The sequence below is a fragment of the Pieris brassicae genome, chromosome 9, assembly GCF_905147105.1.
Source record: "Pieris brassicae chromosome 9, ilPieBrab1.1, whole genome shotgun sequence".
Taxonomy (NCBI): domain Eukaryota; kingdom Metazoa; phylum Arthropoda; class Insecta; order Lepidoptera; family Pieridae; genus Pieris; species Pieris brassicae.
In genome coordinates, this window is record NC_059673.1 from 398,461 (window position 1) to 416,717 (window position 18,257).

At 34.7% G+C, this 18,257-nt stretch overlaps 2 protein-coding genes across 5 annotated transcripts in view; one reads left to right on the plus strand and one right to left on the minus strand.

The window, feature by feature from the left end:
- Positions 1 to 305: 305 nt before the first annotated feature.
- Positions 306 to 3,094, plus strand: LOC123714525. The gene is made up of 6 exons (XM_045668801.1): positions 306 to 448; positions 1,319 to 1,406; positions 1,588 to 1,701; positions 1,854 to 2,046; positions 2,626 to 2,762; positions 2,993 to 3,094. The coding sequence occupies exons 2-5, from the start codon at positions 1,323 to 1,325 to the stop codon at positions 2,757 to 2,759; spliced, it is 525 nt and encodes a 174-aa protein (XP_045524757.1). The 5' UTR covers positions 306 to 448; positions 1,319 to 1,322; the 3' UTR covers positions 2,760 to 2,762; positions 2,993 to 3,094.
- A 1,534-nt stretch (positions 3,095 to 4,628) lies between these two features.
- LOC123714522 (inactive dipeptidyl peptidase 10) overlaps positions 4,629 to 18,257 on the minus strand; it is a 188,595-nt gene continuing 174,966 nt past the window's right edge. For all 4 annotated transcript variants that reach the window (XM_045668797.1, XM_045668799.1, XM_045668798.1 and 1 more), the window contains 16 exons: positions 18,116 to 18,210; positions 13,568 to 13,695; positions 13,200 to 13,363; positions 12,174 to 12,391; positions 11,919 to 12,021; positions 11,604 to 11,725; positions 11,226 to 11,479; positions 10,685 to 10,835; positions 10,267 to 10,410; positions 9,959 to 10,099; positions 9,005 to 9,096; positions 8,633 to 8,753; positions 7,832 to 7,905; positions 7,545 to 7,705; positions 7,277 to 7,470; positions 4,629 to 7,011 (listed from right to left, as the gene is read on the minus strand). In XM_045668797.1, the coding sequence (XP_045524753.1) occupies positions 6,865 to 7,011; positions 7,277 to 7,470; positions 7,545 to 7,705; positions 7,832 to 7,905; positions 8,633 to 8,753; positions 9,005 to 9,096; positions 9,959 to 10,099; positions 10,267 to 10,410; positions 10,685 to 10,835; positions 11,226 to 11,479; positions 11,604 to 11,725; positions 11,919 to 12,021; positions 12,174 to 12,391; positions 13,200 to 13,363; positions 13,568 to 13,695; positions 18,116 to 18,210 (2,309 nt within the window). In that variant the 3' untranslated portion in view covers positions 4,629 to 6,864. The remainder of the gene's footprint in view (positions 7,012 to 7,276; positions 7,471 to 7,544; positions 7,706 to 7,831; positions 7,906 to 8,632; positions 8,754 to 9,004; positions 9,097 to 9,958; positions 10,100 to 10,266; positions 10,411 to 10,684; positions 10,836 to 11,225; positions 11,480 to 11,603; positions 11,726 to 11,918; positions 12,022 to 12,173; positions 12,392 to 13,199; positions 13,364 to 13,567; positions 13,696 to 18,115; positions 18,211 to 18,257) is intronic.

The window sequence follows — 18,257 nt, forward strand, 5'->3', positions numbered from 1 at the left end:
TTTATAAATTTGACGAATACTTAAATGATCCTAATCCTTGGGATTGATTTGCTCCAGTTTAAACAATTTGTATGACTCAATACTTGGCGATTAAAACGAGTGGCGGTAAGTTTCTTGACAGTTCTTCTTGCCCGCTCTACGCCCTTGAGTTGCGAACTGGTAGCAAATGTTAATTTAACTTCGAGATATTTTGAGTTTGAGTTAAATAGTTATATCATAATGAAATTTAAAATATACACCCATTTTTATATAATAAAGTAGAATAATTTAGAAATTATACTTCTAAATAGTATCTGTCTACAAAGTATTGATTTATATGTCAACTTGATAATTCGAAATTGTGTTTGACGTTTAAGTTTTCACTGTGAAGTGTGAAGAATCGAATGTCCATTTGGATTCTCGGAATACAGTACCAGCTAAAAATTGTATAAAGGAAATAAGCAAAAAGGTAATAATACATTAAACATTAGTCTTTATTAAAAGCGCTTTTAGTGTATTGTGCTTATTTGTTATAATAATTTTTAAATAATGTCTAAGGTACCGCAGGAAAGTGTCAAAGTTTTTATTTTTCTAAATGATTTTGAAATTGGAATAAATGCATTGAAGGAATCTTTTCTGTTATATTTTTCGAATTTTTCGTAATATTTTTCAGTGGATTATTAAACAATTTCTATTTATGTCATATCCAACAATATTCCTTTTTCAATGTTATGTAACTGACGATCGATTGCCATAACCTATCAATTCTTATCAACAACACCTTTGAATTTAGAACACCTCAATCTATGTGTCGTTACTACTTGCATCTTGTATGTGTATTACATCATAAGTCTTGTATACCATCATATCACCATCAGAAAATTGTTTTGATGACTAGTATATAACAAAATCGCTATGAGGATCCCAAAGCCTTGCAAATTTTTTGGTCTTGAATAAATTAGTGAAAACATATTTCAAATTAATCTTCTATAAATATTTATGAATCAAAATCAAAAGATAGAAAAAAACTATAATCATTTTCTTGACTCATTATTTAGTTAATGCTATGTAAGAGTCAAATAATGAAACCATAGCAACATTTCACTTGCGCTACAACTAGACTATTGAATTGTCTATACATGGCTAATGAAAATATATCTATGTATTCCAAACCATACATTATATACCTACTTTGTGTTAACTATTAAATGTTATACAGACATTGATTTTCCTCATACCTTATTAGAAATTTGTGTCATGAAAACATATTTGCGCTATACTTTATACTTTTAGTTAGTTAAGTACTTGTTACCTATTTGAATTTGCATTGTTTTTATAGCAAAATGGCCAACCTCCTTATGCGCCAGGCACTTATAAATGCAATCCGTGTTCCGGTTGGTACCCGATCTGTTAGTGAACTAGCTAAGGTAAGTCAAATTAATTTTTAAAAACATGGGTTTGCTCTAAAATGTATAGTTATTATATTTCGAAAACGTTTACAATATGTATGTATAAATATTATATGTATACATATTAATTTAACATAAAGTAGAGTAAAATGTATTATAAGCATAAATTAAATACAGATTATATTTAATATATTTCCAGATTGGAAACCGTGAATGGGTAGGATATGGTTTCAATGGACAGCCCAACTACGTCGACAGGCCTGACTACCCTTTGCCTGCTGTCCGATTCGGTGTAGAGACACCCGATGTCAAAGTGAGTATTGTAGTTTTTTTTGAGAAGCCTTAAGTTACGTTTTCATTGTCTATTTAAATGATCTTTAATTTTTATATATATATGTACTTCCTCTCAATTATATATAATAAGAATTATAGATATAATGTTATGTATAAACATTTTTAAAACAGGTCCTCCGTGAAAAGGAAAAGGGAGACTGGCGCAAGTTGACTGTTGAAGAAAAGAAAGCACTTTACAGAGCATCCTTCTGCCAGACCTTTGCCGAGTTCCAAGCTCCAACTGGGCAGTGGAAGGGAGCTGTGGGATGGGCTCTCTGTTTAGCCTCATTGTCCCTTTGGGTGTACATGGGAGTTAAAATGTTTGGTAAGATTGATTGTATCATATCGTAAAGTCATATCTTTAAACGAAAATAACTCATAAGGACATACAAGTTACATGTTTTGCTTATTTGTTTCTAAGCAATTTTTGATCACCGGTACCCTGGAAGTGAACCCTCATATGTAAAATGGCTAAAACTGAGTGGCCTTTAAGATTAATACTGTTTTGTGTTAACTGTTTTCTTTTGTGCAAGTAAGTGTAGTTAAAAAACCACTTATGTTCAAAAATATTAGATTAAATTTAATTCTTATTGCATAATTCTAAAAATTAAAACATACAAAATTAACCAATTAGTTCTGATTTAAATGGCCTGTTTAGTTTTTTAGAGAAATGCAGAAGTATCTTTGCCAAATGTTGAAGTTGCATTGATACTTCATATTATTTTATACTTTTAGTTGATCAAATTTGTCTATTGTCATAGGTATGGTGTCTTAAAAACGCTAAGACTCCTCCAGGATCTCTATCCGTGCATCAAAATCTAATTTAAATGGAATGTAAATACGTAATTTAGAACGTGTGCACTTAAAGACCGTTGATTACGAATGTTTAAAATTTAATTTCCAGTATACAGCCCGCTTCCCGAGTCCTTTAGCGAAGAGTCTCAGAAGGCTCAGCTCCGCCGTATGCTGGATCTCAAGGTCAACCCCATCGATGGAATGTCCTCCAAGTGGGACTACGAGAACAACCGCTGGAAGTAAATGGTATGGTTATTGCTTCCTGTTAATTAAAGGTCCTTTGTTTTAAAATATCTGTTTTTGTTATTAAATGTCGCTTTATATGGAAGATTTCAATCGACTTCAGAAATCCGGAAAAAATATGTTTACGATTCCAAGCAGTTGTTATTACTATTAGTATACAATGAAAAAACAAGAAATATAAAATGTTATTATATTATTTTATGCAGCAATAAATAGTGAACCTCTTGTTTCAGGTTGTCTGAAAGCGTTTCGCGGAGGCTGGTGTAGTGTAGACAACGTTATCGTAAATAATTATATTGTTCTGTAAGATATGCAAATAAAATTGTGATTCCATCGAGGTTTCTTTTCTTAAGTACTATTACATAACATCAGAAATCAGCAATTGACTGTCTGCAATATGTGTGACCCATAAAATATATTATATTTATTCAAAAAATTTGAACGAACTTTATAACATCCTGGACGACGCCAACATCGTCCAATTCATAAAATGCAACAGGCTCAAGTGGCTGGGAATTGTGCACCAAATGGTGAACGACACAACCCCAAGGTCCTTACTGAACTCACAATTCGGTGGCGAGAGAAAACCCGGTAGACCGAGGCTGCGGGTGGGATGGAGTTGTGAAGTACCTCGAAACAATAGGAGTTCGCAATTGGAAACCCCATTGTGATGGCGAAGTGTACTTGAGGAGGCTAACACACAGCCCCTTGTGGGCCACAAGGAGCTTATATATATATAGTTACTTATATACTTACACACACACACACATATATATATATATATATATATAAGAAATATTAGAAACTTTTTTTAAACTTTATTTTGAATTTGGAACACGTAGGTATAAAATAGTATATTTTTAATACTTCTTTCGAATTTGCGCCATTTTACATATTTGTTCGTGTTCCTTACAATATGGAATGGGGTGTTAAATAAAACAGTATAAAGGTACAACGTGATGCAGTATGATGACCCTCCTGCGTCAGTGATTGTTTGGTGTGGCGTATCTTATCAAGGGGTCACAAAACTAAATTCTCGTGAAAACTTCAGCCAAAGTGTATCAAGATATAGTCTTGGATCATGATGTGAAACCTCTCAGCTTTACACTTTAAAAAAAATACCGTGGACTTTCCAGCAGGATTCTGCACCTGTTCACAAGACATGAACTACCCAAGCCTGGCTTGTAACCACGTTTCCACCAACGTTTCGGACCTTATAAGAGCTGAACACTGGCCCGCATCAGCTAGCCCAGACCTCAATACTTTAAACTACAAATTATGGTCAGTTTTAGAGGACAGGCTCTTAATGACACGGAAACCCCGTGGAAACTCCCTTGGAAACAGTGCGTAAATCCATAGATTCGTGGCTAAACCCAAAATATTGGGTGGGTGATGATCCAAAATATTTACTCGGCCGATCGTCACATTTCTTGATTAGTTTTCATCCATTTAGGGTTATGTGAAGCCCATTATTATTTTAGTTTATACTTTTTTGGTATTGTATTTGTTAATAGTTACGTCCTCAATTTATAACTTTATAGTGAGTGTATTCTGCGTTTTCTGAATTATTGAGTTTTAGTGAGGCAAGTTATGAGTATCAGTCTAAACTCTCTTCTTATAACCAAACTAATTCAATTTCTCCAAATCCTTACGGCTGACAAGTGTGTGACAGTCAAAATTACTTACGACGTATTTATGAATAAATAAATATAAATTATTGTTAAATTTGTTTAACAAGAGTACGATACAGACGAAACGGCCATTTCATGAGCGAGAAACATGAATGCGAGCTTCATAAATTGGGGTTATAATCTTATACAAACTTCAGTTAAAACAACGTTTATATTTTATTGTAAATAACGTCTCAACATAACAACTGAGCATAAAAACATAATATTACACATACCAACCTAGATTAATTAAATCACATTCATTATTCAAACTGTATCAGTCTGTATACAAGGAAAATAGGCAAACAATGTCGCATACATGGCATACAAATTTTACACACGTATAGGAGATAGAGGAAACACATTATTATCAGAATTGAAATACACCTACAATGCCATGTCGCAGCACTAAAAATGAATATAATTTCTAAGATAAAGACAGACCATTGATATGGAAAATATGATCTGCTTGTTCTGATGATCAAGATACAGCAGTAAAAGTTAAGTCTTACTTAACTAGTATTAGAAATTCGCAAAGCATCGCTTCCTCCTAATAAGTGTGCCATATAACGTGGTTCCATAGGAAACTTAGATGTAATGTCATCTTCATAGATCGTAAAGATGACAACTGTTTAAAATTTAACTTTTATAACATATTTCAGTTAATTAATAAATGTTCCAAACATTTATTTTTATCGAATTCTATTTTAAATAAATTGTAGTCAATAACATGAGATAGAAATAGAGTATGAAACGACTACTAAGTTTTAAGAAGAAACAAATTATTCAAGAGACGTCGAATATCCAAATATACCATGAACTGTTATATCATGAAATTCCTTTACGTTTATTAAACCGAATATTCAAATTAAATTAATTGTGTACGTTTAATTGTAGAATAATGATTTTGTGATAAAACAAAGTGGCAGTGAAGAATCATTCGGATACTTGTATTGTTAATTAAGGAATAAAGTGTAAAAATAAATAATGACTAGTTATCGACTAGAAAACGTTTGTTACACAAAATATACACAGTATTATCTATGACAACGATATCTCTCTGTATTACATAAATACGACATCTATAACATGATATTTTTATAATATACTTTTTATTATTTTTATAAAATCTATTTGTTTGAATATTTCAATAAAATGTTTATTAACTAGCAATCTATCTTTGGTACTTCATCACTAAACATACATTGTTGGGCAAAATTGTATCAGTCACGAAGATAGTCACAAGCAATATCTTTTATCATCGTGACTGTGACGCGTAGTAGAAATAGAATTTATTTTGGAATAATCTAAAAATATTAAAGCTAAGTTACGATGACATTCAAAGCGACATTGAAGAAGTAGGTACATAGACACAGGTAAGTAGGTACGACGTACACTTACGCTAAAATATACAACATTTATACCTTATTATAATCATAAGAAAATTTTCAGAGAGCGTCTAGCTCAAACATAGTTTGTGAAAAAATAATCCAACACGAAATACAAATATGTCGTAAACTTGTAAGATGTCAGAGTAAAGGATAATAAAAAAATATAAGTCAGAGAGACTAACGACCGCTTTCTATACTCGATCTATAATCTAAAATGATTTGCAATTATTTATTTTAAATAACACAATATTTGAACAAATCTGGTCAATTGTTTTTTTCACAAACTATTTTTTTTTTACAATTCATTTATCTAACAATAATAATACATCAAGGTAAAACACTCAAATCCACTTCTCATTTGTTTCAAAACTATCAATCTAGTAAAATAAGTATTAATATTGTAAATATGCACCATTTCGATAATCTATTCGTGTAAAATAACGGTGCAATGGTTAAAACAATTTGTTTACTAACTAATTGGAATTGTAATTTTACATATTCCATTTGACAAACGATTCCGACTAAGTAACCTCCAACTTCCTTTAACCAGACGACCAAAAGAAGGTTTTGCTTGTTTAAAATTAAAATTCTTTTAAAGTGAAAGTAAGTAAAAGTAATTATTTTTGTCCTTTTACGTTTTAGGTTAAGGACGGCGTTTTTATTTTTATTTTGCCATTATATGGTATATTAACAAAAGTTTCAAAAATGATTATGGATCCAACCGAAAATTATTGCCTAATTATAAAACGATAAGTTCATTTCTAACTAGTGTAATATATACATATATTATCTAAACGTGTAACGAGGAACCCGACATTTCATATATTTTTTTCTTGTTACACGCTTTACCTTCAATGTGTGACAAGAGATACCATATAAATTAAAATAACACTTAGTAAACCTTATGTTAATATATTTTTTTGTATTAAGTTGGTTAATCTTTTAAATATTCTGGAAATTTCATTTTTATCCATAAATGACCCTAGTATGTTTATACGTAATCAGAACTGTCATTTAGATGTCTTTTTAAAATAGTAATAGGCTTTAGTCCCGGAATGGGAATAGTCCCTCAACCCCTGTATCCCAATCTGCGACTTCAACGGGACCAAAGCATTCGTCGAAGAACTGCTCCAGGGTCTTATATAGGTGGATCTGGGATTTCTCGAAATTGTGACCCTCATCTGGGTAAACCTGGAATATAAACATTTTGTCGTAAAAGTAACTTTTCTTTTCAAACTATTGTAATTCAAAGTGTCAGTTGTTTCATTTCTCAACAGAATGGTCACGTAACCTACGATCGGGTTTCGATATACGTCGAAGTGATTTGATGATGAAAAATCTTTAACAAGGAAACATCTGGACCCTAAATTTTGTATTATAGCAGGCTTATGAGTTAATCTGGAGAGGTATTATGAAGGTATGAAAATAATAGACTCGAAATACTGTAGGCACCCACATGATGAGTGTAGAGCGCTCCTGCTCGAATCAGAGCGTGTGCCAGCGCCAAGGCGTGGTGCGGCGGGGCTCGCGTGTCAGCCGTAGCGTGGGCCAGTAATACCCTTCGAGGGGGCAAGTTCCCTGCACGACGCCAAACTGCCCCCCCACCACCACCAGCTCCTGCACCTCCATACCGCTCTGTCCAGAATGACGCTGAAAACACACGTTGATTACAATGCTATTAATAGATATATTATATATTACAAATCAGTAATAGCGAAGCTTACTGTGGTGTGTTAGGTCAGCCAGTGGTGCTATAAGAGCAAGACAACGAGTGAGGTTTCTGGCGTCTCCGGCGGCAAGAGCGTGTGCAGCGGCCGCCCCGTACCCCGCGCCCCACACCCCTACTCGGCTGCCATCCACCATCTTGAGGTTATCGCGAAGGTATCTGTGTAATCACAATCAGTGTTCGTGTTATCGGGTTATTAATTGATTTAACTGCTGTGAATAATTCGATTTAATTCTTTTTATGTCTTAATAATAAGAAATGTAAATGAAATTATATAATACTTACGACAAAACCGCGATTTGATCTTCAACGTCGACTGAAAGTAATTTTTGATATATCTCTGTTCGTAATTCTTCACCCTGAAATCCATTATTATTATTATTTTTACTGATACCCAGTGTAATATATATATATAAACATTTGCTTTAGTTCTAATATAACCTAATACATCAGATGTGCGTGTTTTGGTGATCATCGTGTCTTGTGACACATAGGCCTCTTACAGCTGCTTACATTCTTTTGTAATGTTAGCTCTTCTTGTCCAAGTTGTGCTCTTATATCGTCCGCCTTGCTCTTGCTCTGTCTTCCTCTTTTACTTTTTCCAGTGTTTTCAATGATAGACAAGTCAGAGTGGCGATATTAAGTATCTTAATATTTTTGTTTTTTTTTATCTCGTTTCTGAGCTGAATCTGTGTTTGGTAGAAAATTCTTTGTGCGAAATCTATTAATAAGTAATTTAGTTACTGTTATCAAACTATAGATACCGGTAAAATAGCCAATCAAATTCTTGTTTTACATCTTACTTTTATTTCTAAACGGAGAAAACCGTTTAATCCTTTTTCATCTTATTGCACCGTTTTGATCGTGTTTCGAAATATTTTCATTTCACATTACTTAACAAATCCCTATTAATTAGTAACATCTAATACTAAGACTGTTTTGTTTTGTTAAACGCCTTTTGACTTAGTTGTCATATGACAATGTTTGTTTAATATTGTCATATGTGATTATGTAAATTGTGATTTAACAAATATCTTATCAAAAATAAGAAAACTCAAAATAAAATCTAATCCACGTAGCTATTACCTGTCCGGCAGAGCCCCTTGCGTCAATTTGTGCAACTATAAAGTTCCGTGCTGAGGCGAGGTACCACCCCCATCCCATGCCCCACCGAGACGATACTAGCTGACCACCAGGTGATGCAGACCTGGTGATATATTTCAATCATGTAATTCTGGGTATGTGCCTTTACGATCATAGCTCATTATTTTATGTATGCTCAACCTTCAAAATGAAACGCCATTGATGCAGGGTATTTGTCTGAGCAGCGGGATTGGTAGCAAAGCTATATACATGCCGCTTGAAAGACTACATAATTGTATTTATTATTGAGTATTCTAATGCGTATTATATTGACGCATAAATCAATCACAACGGATAAAAATATAAAGTACATACACGTGTAAAACAAGAGGAAGAGGTAAGTCGTCGGTTTCTCTGAGTCCCGGCGGTAGCAACAGGCGCACTCGAGCCTCCCTGTGAGCTTGCACCTAAAATATTAATAAAGTACATATAATGAAAAGCTTAATTTAAAATCAAGGTTACAACAATATATTTTGTCATCGGTGTATTGTCACGAATTTTGTACGTGATGTGTCGCTTGCCCCGGGGAACAAAGTCGTAATAGCTAAATCTATTTATTTTTAGGAAAAATAAAGAATAAATAACGATATTACTACTAGGATACTAAGAAAACTATGAAAACTACAAATGTATATATCAAATGAAAGCTATTGTTTCCTATTCGACGGTTTAAACATTATTGTTATGTATTTAGTGTAAATAGTTATAAAAAAACTAACCGTATATTACAGTAATTTATCTAATTAGAGTGAAAAGCTAACGCGATTACCATTGTTTCACTGTTTTAACATAATTACAGACGACACAATAACCGCACATTACGATGGCACATTTTGACGAATATTTAAAACGTAATAATTTATTAGGACTCTTTTCGCGGAAATATAATGACCTTGGTGAAATACACAATTATTATTATCACTTTTTATTAGTTTTTCTCTGTCGCATTAACTTTTATCATTATTGTAATCTATACTTAAACTCTTCATTCATCTTTATATGTTGTTGCTAATGATTTCAGGAAAATAAAATTAGTTAAACGATTATTACAACATGCACAAAACAATTTCTGTAGAATAAAGACATCCTTGTGTTTTTTTAAATATAAAAATTATAGTACATCACACAAGGGTGTTAAAAATGAGAAAACAGTATTTATAATGCAACGACTTTGTTCACCGAGGCAAGCAATATATTGATATAATTGTGAGTCTTATGAAGCAAATATATCAAACACTATTCCCTGGTTGATATCAAAGGTATATTTACCTCCACTCTGAACACCTTGATGTGCGGAGAAGCAAGAGCAGCGACATGTTGTCGTAATGGCTGTCCATCGTGAAGCACGGAGAGACGAGCGCCGCTCATAGTACACAGAAATATAGCTGGAGGACCGGGGCCGAGGCATTCCTGAAACATGATTAAACTACATTACTCCTTCAGAACTGGAGTACAATAAAACTACCCATATTGTATATGAAATGTATTTTCAATTTTTATTCAGTGAAAGCTAAAATTTCATCGGATGTTGTGAGGGACTCTGGGGACTTATAATAATTAAAATTTTGGAGACTAGCCTGTACGTAATAAGAGAAGTTCCTGCTAAAGAAAACTCTGTTGTAGAGACACTCGGTTGGCAGTGAATCATTTTCGTCGGCTACGTGGGGCAAGACTGTGGATGTGGGCCACGAAGGAAGTGACGATGTCACGTTTTCGTACTCCTGAAAAAGAAAACAAAATAACATTGAAAGTCTTTTGAGGCCTTCTTTTAATATTTATAAAGAACTAGAACAACAACGTTTTCGATTAAAAACATACAACATCGTTTAACATAAAATTTCAGACCTAAACAAAAATGTGACTGTTTAAGCATTCTCTTAACAAGATACACTGAATAAGAAAGTTCCGTCAGGACAATTCGTATGCCTACACCGTTGGAAGCTATTGTCTCTCTCTCTTAAAGTCAGAACTCGTAAGGATGTTATTGATTATCACCGTGTGATCAGTGGTGGGTGATGTGTCCTCATCAGGAAGGGTGTTGGGGCAGGTGAGGCAGCGGGGTGCGGGGGGCCACCCGTCTCTTGGCACGCGCACACGATACACATGACGTTCGCCTGGACGCTCCACCGCCGTGCCTATCACGTATCTGTTGACGTTAATTAAGATTATCCTTAGGTTTTAACGTGCAAGATTACCGAACGTGAAACGTCATACATTGGTATTGGTTATATTTAATTTTGGTTAAAACAAAACAAAAAGGGTGAACTTATATCAGTAAGTTGGTGCATACACTTTGCATTTGAGAGCGTAACTGAGAGATGTTATAAGCGTCCACTGCGTCTAGGTTAGTTTGTCTAACCTCACCGTACCAACACAGGTAAGGCAGTCTGTGTCTGGATTTATTCGCCCAAGTTTCTGATCTTAAACAGGTGGCTAAGCTTTCTTACTGGATAGATTTTTGTTTCTAGGCTAGGCTAAACTCCTAAGTTTGACTGTGATATGTCTAAAACGGTTTCCGATAGGCAACTTTACTCACAAATATCTCCGTTGTTCGTCCCATCCCACTAGTTGCGTGATTTCAAAGCTGCCTTGCGTCAATGTAGTCCTGGAGTCCTTTCCCAGCAATACAGCATGTCTCCATACGCCTCCATGATCAGTGATGGGCATTGTTGTGAACACACCCCCCGGACCTCCGACTAAGGCTCCCCCGCCGCACCACCCGCACTCCTCATCCTCTGGATCCGCCCCCAGACCCGACCAGCGGGTCCCGTCTGTTTCGTCTCGATATATCTGAAAAAGTTGTGTACTAGGTATGAGGAATGCCAACAAAGCAGTGAGAGAAATCTTTACTAGAGATTTTGTTCATAGAGAAGGAGAGTAATTTATAGATAATGAGAGTACAGCGGACACTTACATCCTGACAATTATAGTGCACGGCACTGCAGATCGTGATGATGGAGATGTTCTGAGGCCGGTTTAGCAGTACGACGCCGATCTGCCGCTCTGATATCCAACTGCTCCATCTTATGTACCAATCTACAATAATATATTGATATTGGAGCCTCAACTCTCTTTTTTGACCGAAGTCTTGTCTGTTGTATAACACGCATAAAACTATTTTACAAAATTAAGGTATGTCAAAGTTAAGAAATAATTTACCGAAATAAATTAACTGTTTGTGATAAAATAAAGTTTTTAAATGTAATAACTTAATATAAATGATACGTACTTTTGTCGACTTGCGGAGAAAATTGTATGGCGTGAGGAAACAGAAACTTGGGCGTCTTCAGACTAACAACGTATATCGTCGCCACTGGATTGTTGGTGGTGACCTGGAATTCACGTCACGTAGAAAACTCAATGTATAAAATATTGATTATCAAACAGGGAGAGAGACTAAAAATGTATCGGTGCGGTATGTATTATTTATATTGTAATTGTTACAAAAAAATATTTCAAAGGTTTAACGTTGTTTAACGCTCACCTGCGGGTACCTAAGCGTCCTTATAGTGGGGTATGGCGGTGGCTCGGGCTGATCCAGGCCGTACCACGGGTACATATACTGTGGCACCAGAGTGTCATTGTAACTGACGTACATCAGGGTCTGACCATCTGGACTGAACCACAAGGCTCGGTCGAGACGGAGCACTTCAGTCTCATACAGATAGTCAGGTACGCCATTGAAGAGTACACCTGGGACACCTGAAAAGTGTAAATATATCAAATATAGCTTTCATGACTACATAGTGTAAAATTACTGCGATATTAGGTAATTATTTAAACAAAGAAAATCGACAGGAGTTTAATGACGTAATATTACACTAACAAATATATGAAAAAGCTTTTGTAAAAGTATCCACGATTGAGATCCACGGGAGTGTCTGTCCCTGATACTCTGATAGAGGTTCAGGGACATCAAATATTGCAGTAGTAACAAGCAACACAAACTTTTGATGGGACTTCTTTAATGGAAAAACATCAATGTAAAAATAATAAGCATTAGAGTGAGAACCTAATTTGTTTTATTGAAACATAAGATTGTTAAAATAAGAATTGTAATACGAAAAATTTCTCCATAACACGCCCTTTGGTTTGAACCTATGAAAATCCAATATATTTGAAAAGAATAGCGTCGCTGAAGCAATAACTTTCGCTTCCTCGGGATATCGTGCAGTACACGTACAAGGTCATACTAAAATGAAAAGGTTTTCCTATTTGAATAAAGCCTCTTATCGTAAGGATTGGGACGAGGGCGGAATGTTTGTAATCGCCTAAATGTATTCTAAACATGATTTTGTTCAAGGTATATTACGGTATTGGCGAAAAATAAACGATGCGAAACCAATATTACTTTTGTTTCGGTCTTCAGAAACCTCACACTGCTTACATAATAATAGCAGGAGAAACTATTCGGTGAAGCCGTAACCCTTGCTGCAAAGCCCACAAATGATGTTCTGTGAATTATTTATTTTTAATAAAACACAATATTAAATCTGTATTAGTTACGTACCATTGCTTGTGATTCGACAAACTAGTGCCTTAAGTACTTTGGGCTTGTAATAGATGTCATTATCATGAACGAAGACCAAGCCTGACCCAACAGGGGCCCATTCTGCGTGTTGTAGCAGTGGTGCGGACCGATCATCCTCTATTGGTGACACGGGAATTCGGTTCCTAAGGAATATAAATACAATCTCTAAACAATGATATAAGAATATTGATTTGGCTGATTTTTAAATTATTTCTTATTTTGCCATTTCTTTAGGTTTTCTATTCTATTGAATCACCACTTGCATGACAAATTGTTTTATAAATGGACAGATAGTTCCTATCATAGAATTATACTATGGCCTACCTATGATATCATAGATAATATACCTTGTTATGACATCGTAGACGTGATATCTGGCGAGCCTGGCATGCCTCCATCCCGGTCGTACATCAGATATGAGCAGCACAAACTTTAGGTCCGCCGACACTTTGAAATCTACGGCATTCAATTCTCTCTACATGCAACAACAAGGAAAATAATTAATATTAAAACCTGTCAACGGAAACAACGCTTAATAATAAAATAATAATAGCCTTTTAATTCAGATACTTTTACATTTACACAAGTTTCTAAAATCTTGTTTTAGGTACGCCCTGTTTTGGCAATGGCCTCCACCAAATCCCGCTATACCTCTCTGCACTGTGCAACTCTTTGCCATACAACACCTGCTGTTTCTTTAACTTGGTCTATCCACCATCTCTGGCTTCCTCTTTTTCGTTGCTGTACCTTAGGCACCAGTTAGTTCTAGAAGTAGTAAAAAATAACAAAACAAATAACAACGCTTAATATGACGACACAGATAAATAATAAAAAAGCTAAGAAAATATGGTTACAAAAAATTATTAAAAAGTTTTAGTAAAACCATTTTGAAATGGCAGCCCTAGAGACGTACGTGTGACCGAAATAAATCGAGGAGCAAAATGTGGAAATCAGTTTTATTGAGTGCACACTTTGCATACAAATCCTACTACCTAATACTCACCGTGATACAGTAACGAGATAGAAACATTTACATTATTTTTTACAAATTATATATTCTTGGTAATGATTTTTTTATGAATACGAATCAAGTTGGTCTAGAACTTTTCTTAAATCTTAAAATTGATAAAAAATATTCTCGATTACTCAATATATGTACCTATAATTTCTCATAAACATAGAAGAAACGACGTGATAAAGCGATGTGCTTGATTTAGATAGAAATCAAAGCAAACTTTTCTGTGAAAATCTAATAGATTTGTTTTTAATCCATAGTTTGTCACAAAGTTTTATTTTTATCGGATCCGATTTAATATGGTTTTATTTGAAAGCGTCCAACAATAAGGCTAGAGCCGTCTACATCCAGATAAATAGCCAATATTCTGTCAGCTGTAGACAGGGCTTTCGCTGTCTCGCAAATAAAGTAAAACTATTATACACACTATGCAATTTATCTATCTATATATATATATAAAGGTATAGGCTCTTCAGAGCGGACTAGCGACTCTTCAGAGACACCGTAATATACAATATCCAAACAATTAAATTAGGTATACACAAAAGTTTAAAACGTAATACACATTCAAACATACAAAAAAAATAGAAATAATTTATATATCATATATATAATGAATTGTAAAATCATCATTATAATATATTCAATACAAAAGAGGATTAACAAAGCCATGATAAAGGATACTTGAGTTTTATAATATTTTAAAGCATTTTTTAGTTATATTTCCTACGTACTGATCAGATCTGTACGTTTGTGGTATCTATAAAACGATTACAGCTATCCTTCGTAAAGTTATAGTTATATTTTATAGACTATCCAAATTAGCCTCTTTACGCATTGTCTCCTAAACTTATATACGAAAGGCAATAGGCAGCCCTATTGAACGCGCTGTAGCAAAAACTTCCGCCCAACAGATTGTTTTAATTTTTCTACTTTTTCGTGGAGAATGAACAAATTATTCCAACTGGCGCTAAAGCTGTGTAAATCAAAAAACTTTTCAAAAAGATTTTTCTTGAGTGAATTTTAATCTAACTGCTATTCAAAGCGGTTTAGTTTGTTCGAAATTTTAAATAATTTTGAATTTTTCAGAACTCTTTCTTTTTTTAGTATTCCTTCAATAGTTCTGCGATCTTTATGTTTTTTTTTAAAGAACTATGTCTTGGCTAAGTGTTCGGTGAAATATAATGTTTAAAAGATAAGGTTAACAATTGTCTTTTGTTAAAATAGCTTTTACACATTAAGAAAACACTTTTTGAACGGATTAAAGCTATGTATTATTATTAAAAACTTATAATTATTTACATAATTCTAAATTTTAAATTTTTTCAAAAAGTGTTTTTCTTAAGGTTAACAATGTTAATAATGAACGGAGGTCATCTTACGGTTAACTATTTCACCAATGTCAAGAAAACGGTTCATTCATTTTCCAATAATATAAATTCTATTTTCTAAAGTATTTTTTTTAATACAAGTGTCATTCTTATCATGAAACATTACGATCTAGCCTAACTTAAGACTAATACGTAATAGAAGTGTAACCTAATTTACTAAAAATGATTTTTTAACAGAAGGTGTCCAATAACACTACTTACAGCATCTATTAAATGGAAGACAGTCTGTTCTTGTTTTCTATTTTTTCATTTGCCACTGTTTTGCAATTAACAGTAATGTGCACTATCATTAATTCACTAGTTCAAATGGTTTTACCATTTTCAATCTTTTAATCTTTCTAGTAATTGCGAATGTACCAGGGAACACGAACTTTTTTTTAATGTAACAGGAGCACACGGGCTGGAGGCTCACCTGATGTTAAGTTATGGACCCTCATATTGCCAAGTGCCTTGTCGGCCTTTTAAGTTTTTAATTGGTTTGCCCTTTTTATGAAGTACCCTAAGACGAGTTGGTTCGGAAATAAGTGGTATGATGGTTCCATATAGTGGTGGTGCACGGCAAAAACTGCCTTAGTTGTGGAACGACGTTATATTATACATATAAACGTTCAGTTTCGCGGTCATTTGGAGGGAAAGGCTAAATTAGCCTCCAAAAAGCTTGGTATGCTCAGCAAGGCGAGACGGTACTTCACTCCGGGCCACCGCTTGCAACTCTATAAAAAGCAAATACGGCCCCACATGGAATACTGTTCTCACCTCTGGGCGGGGGCTCCCCAGTACCAGCTCCTTCCACTTGACCGTAACCAACGAAGAGCGGTTCGAATCGTCGATGACCAATCCCTCTCCAAGCGGCTTGATCCTTTGGCGTTGCGTAGGGATGTGGTGGTCACTCTGCATCTTCTACCGCATTTACCATGGAGAGTGTTCAGAGGAGTTGTTCGTATTAATACCTGCAGCTGAGTTTCATCATCGGTCGTCGAGGCAGAATACAAAATTCCACCCGTATCACCTCGACGTCCGCCGTTCCACGACTGAGCGTTTTTCAAGGCAATTTTTGCCGCGCACCACCGCTATGTGGAACCAGCTGCTTAGGATCCTTCAAGAAAAGAGCGTACAAATTCTTAAAAAGCCGACAACGTAGTGTCCATGGGCGGCCGTATCAATTATCAGGAGCCTCCTGCCCGTTTGCCCCCTATTTTATAAAATATATATATGGATGGTATTTGCTGACGTCCGATGATTAATCTCAGTTGCAGGTATTAATATAATCCGATCAACTTGTCTTAACACTCTCCCCCCTAACGCAATGATTTAATGAATTGCTAATACAGTAACTTGCAGCTTTGAATGCAACACTAAATTCACCCTAAGCGTGCAGTCATTAGGGACATCACGATTTCCCGCACGTGACGCCCCATTGGCCTAATGCACTGTAATGTCGTCTAACTAGACATTAGCTGAATCATAATAATATTAAACTGTAATGCCATTAACATAAGTGGCCAGCGCAAGGTGTTTGTGACAACTACCATGTACTGCCTTTTGTAGGAAAAAAAGGGTAATGTGCGAATTATATGATAATACAATCAATAAATGCAACAATCTTTAGAAATCATTTGCTATTACTATTATTTACTTTATTCCAACATAATTTTGTATTTACATTGTATATTCGCGGATGCATGGTGGACTCATGTGAATTCTTTCAAACAAAGATTCCCCTCGTGAGTTGTGTGTTGCGATATTGCGGATATATATATATCATTTCAACATGGGTGATGTTTGAGAGCAAAAATAAAATAAACATCCTATTAATTTCGAGTTCAGTTTGTAAGTATTTTTTATTACATTAATAAGTTGATGTTTGCATACATTGAACCCAATCAATTCACATTTGCTGAGAAGAATAAGAGTTGGGTTTAGTTAGTAAAAGGCGTTCACGGGGTGAATTCAAACGACTACAAATGTTTGGTAAGATATATTGAAGATCTCTATCATCGTTTAATATCCGCCTCTTTATTACATTGAGATCAAGAAAAATGGCGGCAGGTTGCCTTAAAGATATTGCTTATTTACAGTTATCGAATGTTTTATCAGATAAGAGATACAACCTTTTTAAATAAAATCATGTTGGTTTTAATATGAAATAAAACATAGAAAGTACTAAACTGTAGCCCCAGGTACAGCAAACGAAAAAGAGGAAGACAATTTAGAAGGTGGATAGATCAAATAAAGGAAACAGCAGGTGTGAGTGGCACAGTGCAGACAGGAATGGTTTGGAGGCTGTTGCCAAACAAAGGGCACAGATAATGAGACAGAAATATAAATGTGTTTAAGAGTAAAAGTATCTGAAGGAAATAGAAGGCTATTATTATTATTATATGTAACTATAGGTAAGATATTGACGCCTTATGTAGCTTACGTCAAGAATGCAATTAAAGTTATATTTGCCAGCGTCTTTAAATACGAAAACAATCCCATTTACTTACGAATGTAGAATTGTTCATCAGAAGTCTCGTGGTAAAGTTTTTCACGTTGAACAGCGTGAGGCCGCCCCATCGCGATCTGAATACTAATTCTGTGTCTGAAAAAAAAATCAAAATTAAATTAATGCGCTCATAGAAAATCCGT

What these genes read in the sequence shown, in the direction of transcription:
- LOC123714525 (XM_045668801.1), top strand. Translation starts at nt 1,323, where the DNA reads ATGGCCAACCTCCTTATGCGCCAGGCACTTATAAATGCAATCCGTGTT. An exon ending in TAGAGACACCCGATGTCAAA is followed by an intron (nt 1,702 to 1,853) that starts GTGAGTATTGTA and finishes TTTTTAAAACAG; the next exon opens with GTCCTCCGTGAAAAGGAAAA. An exon ending in CATGGGAGTTAAAATGTTTG is followed by an intron (nt 2,047 to 2,625) that starts GTAAGATTGATT and finishes TTTAATTTCCAG; the next exon opens with TATACAGCCCGCTTCCCGAG.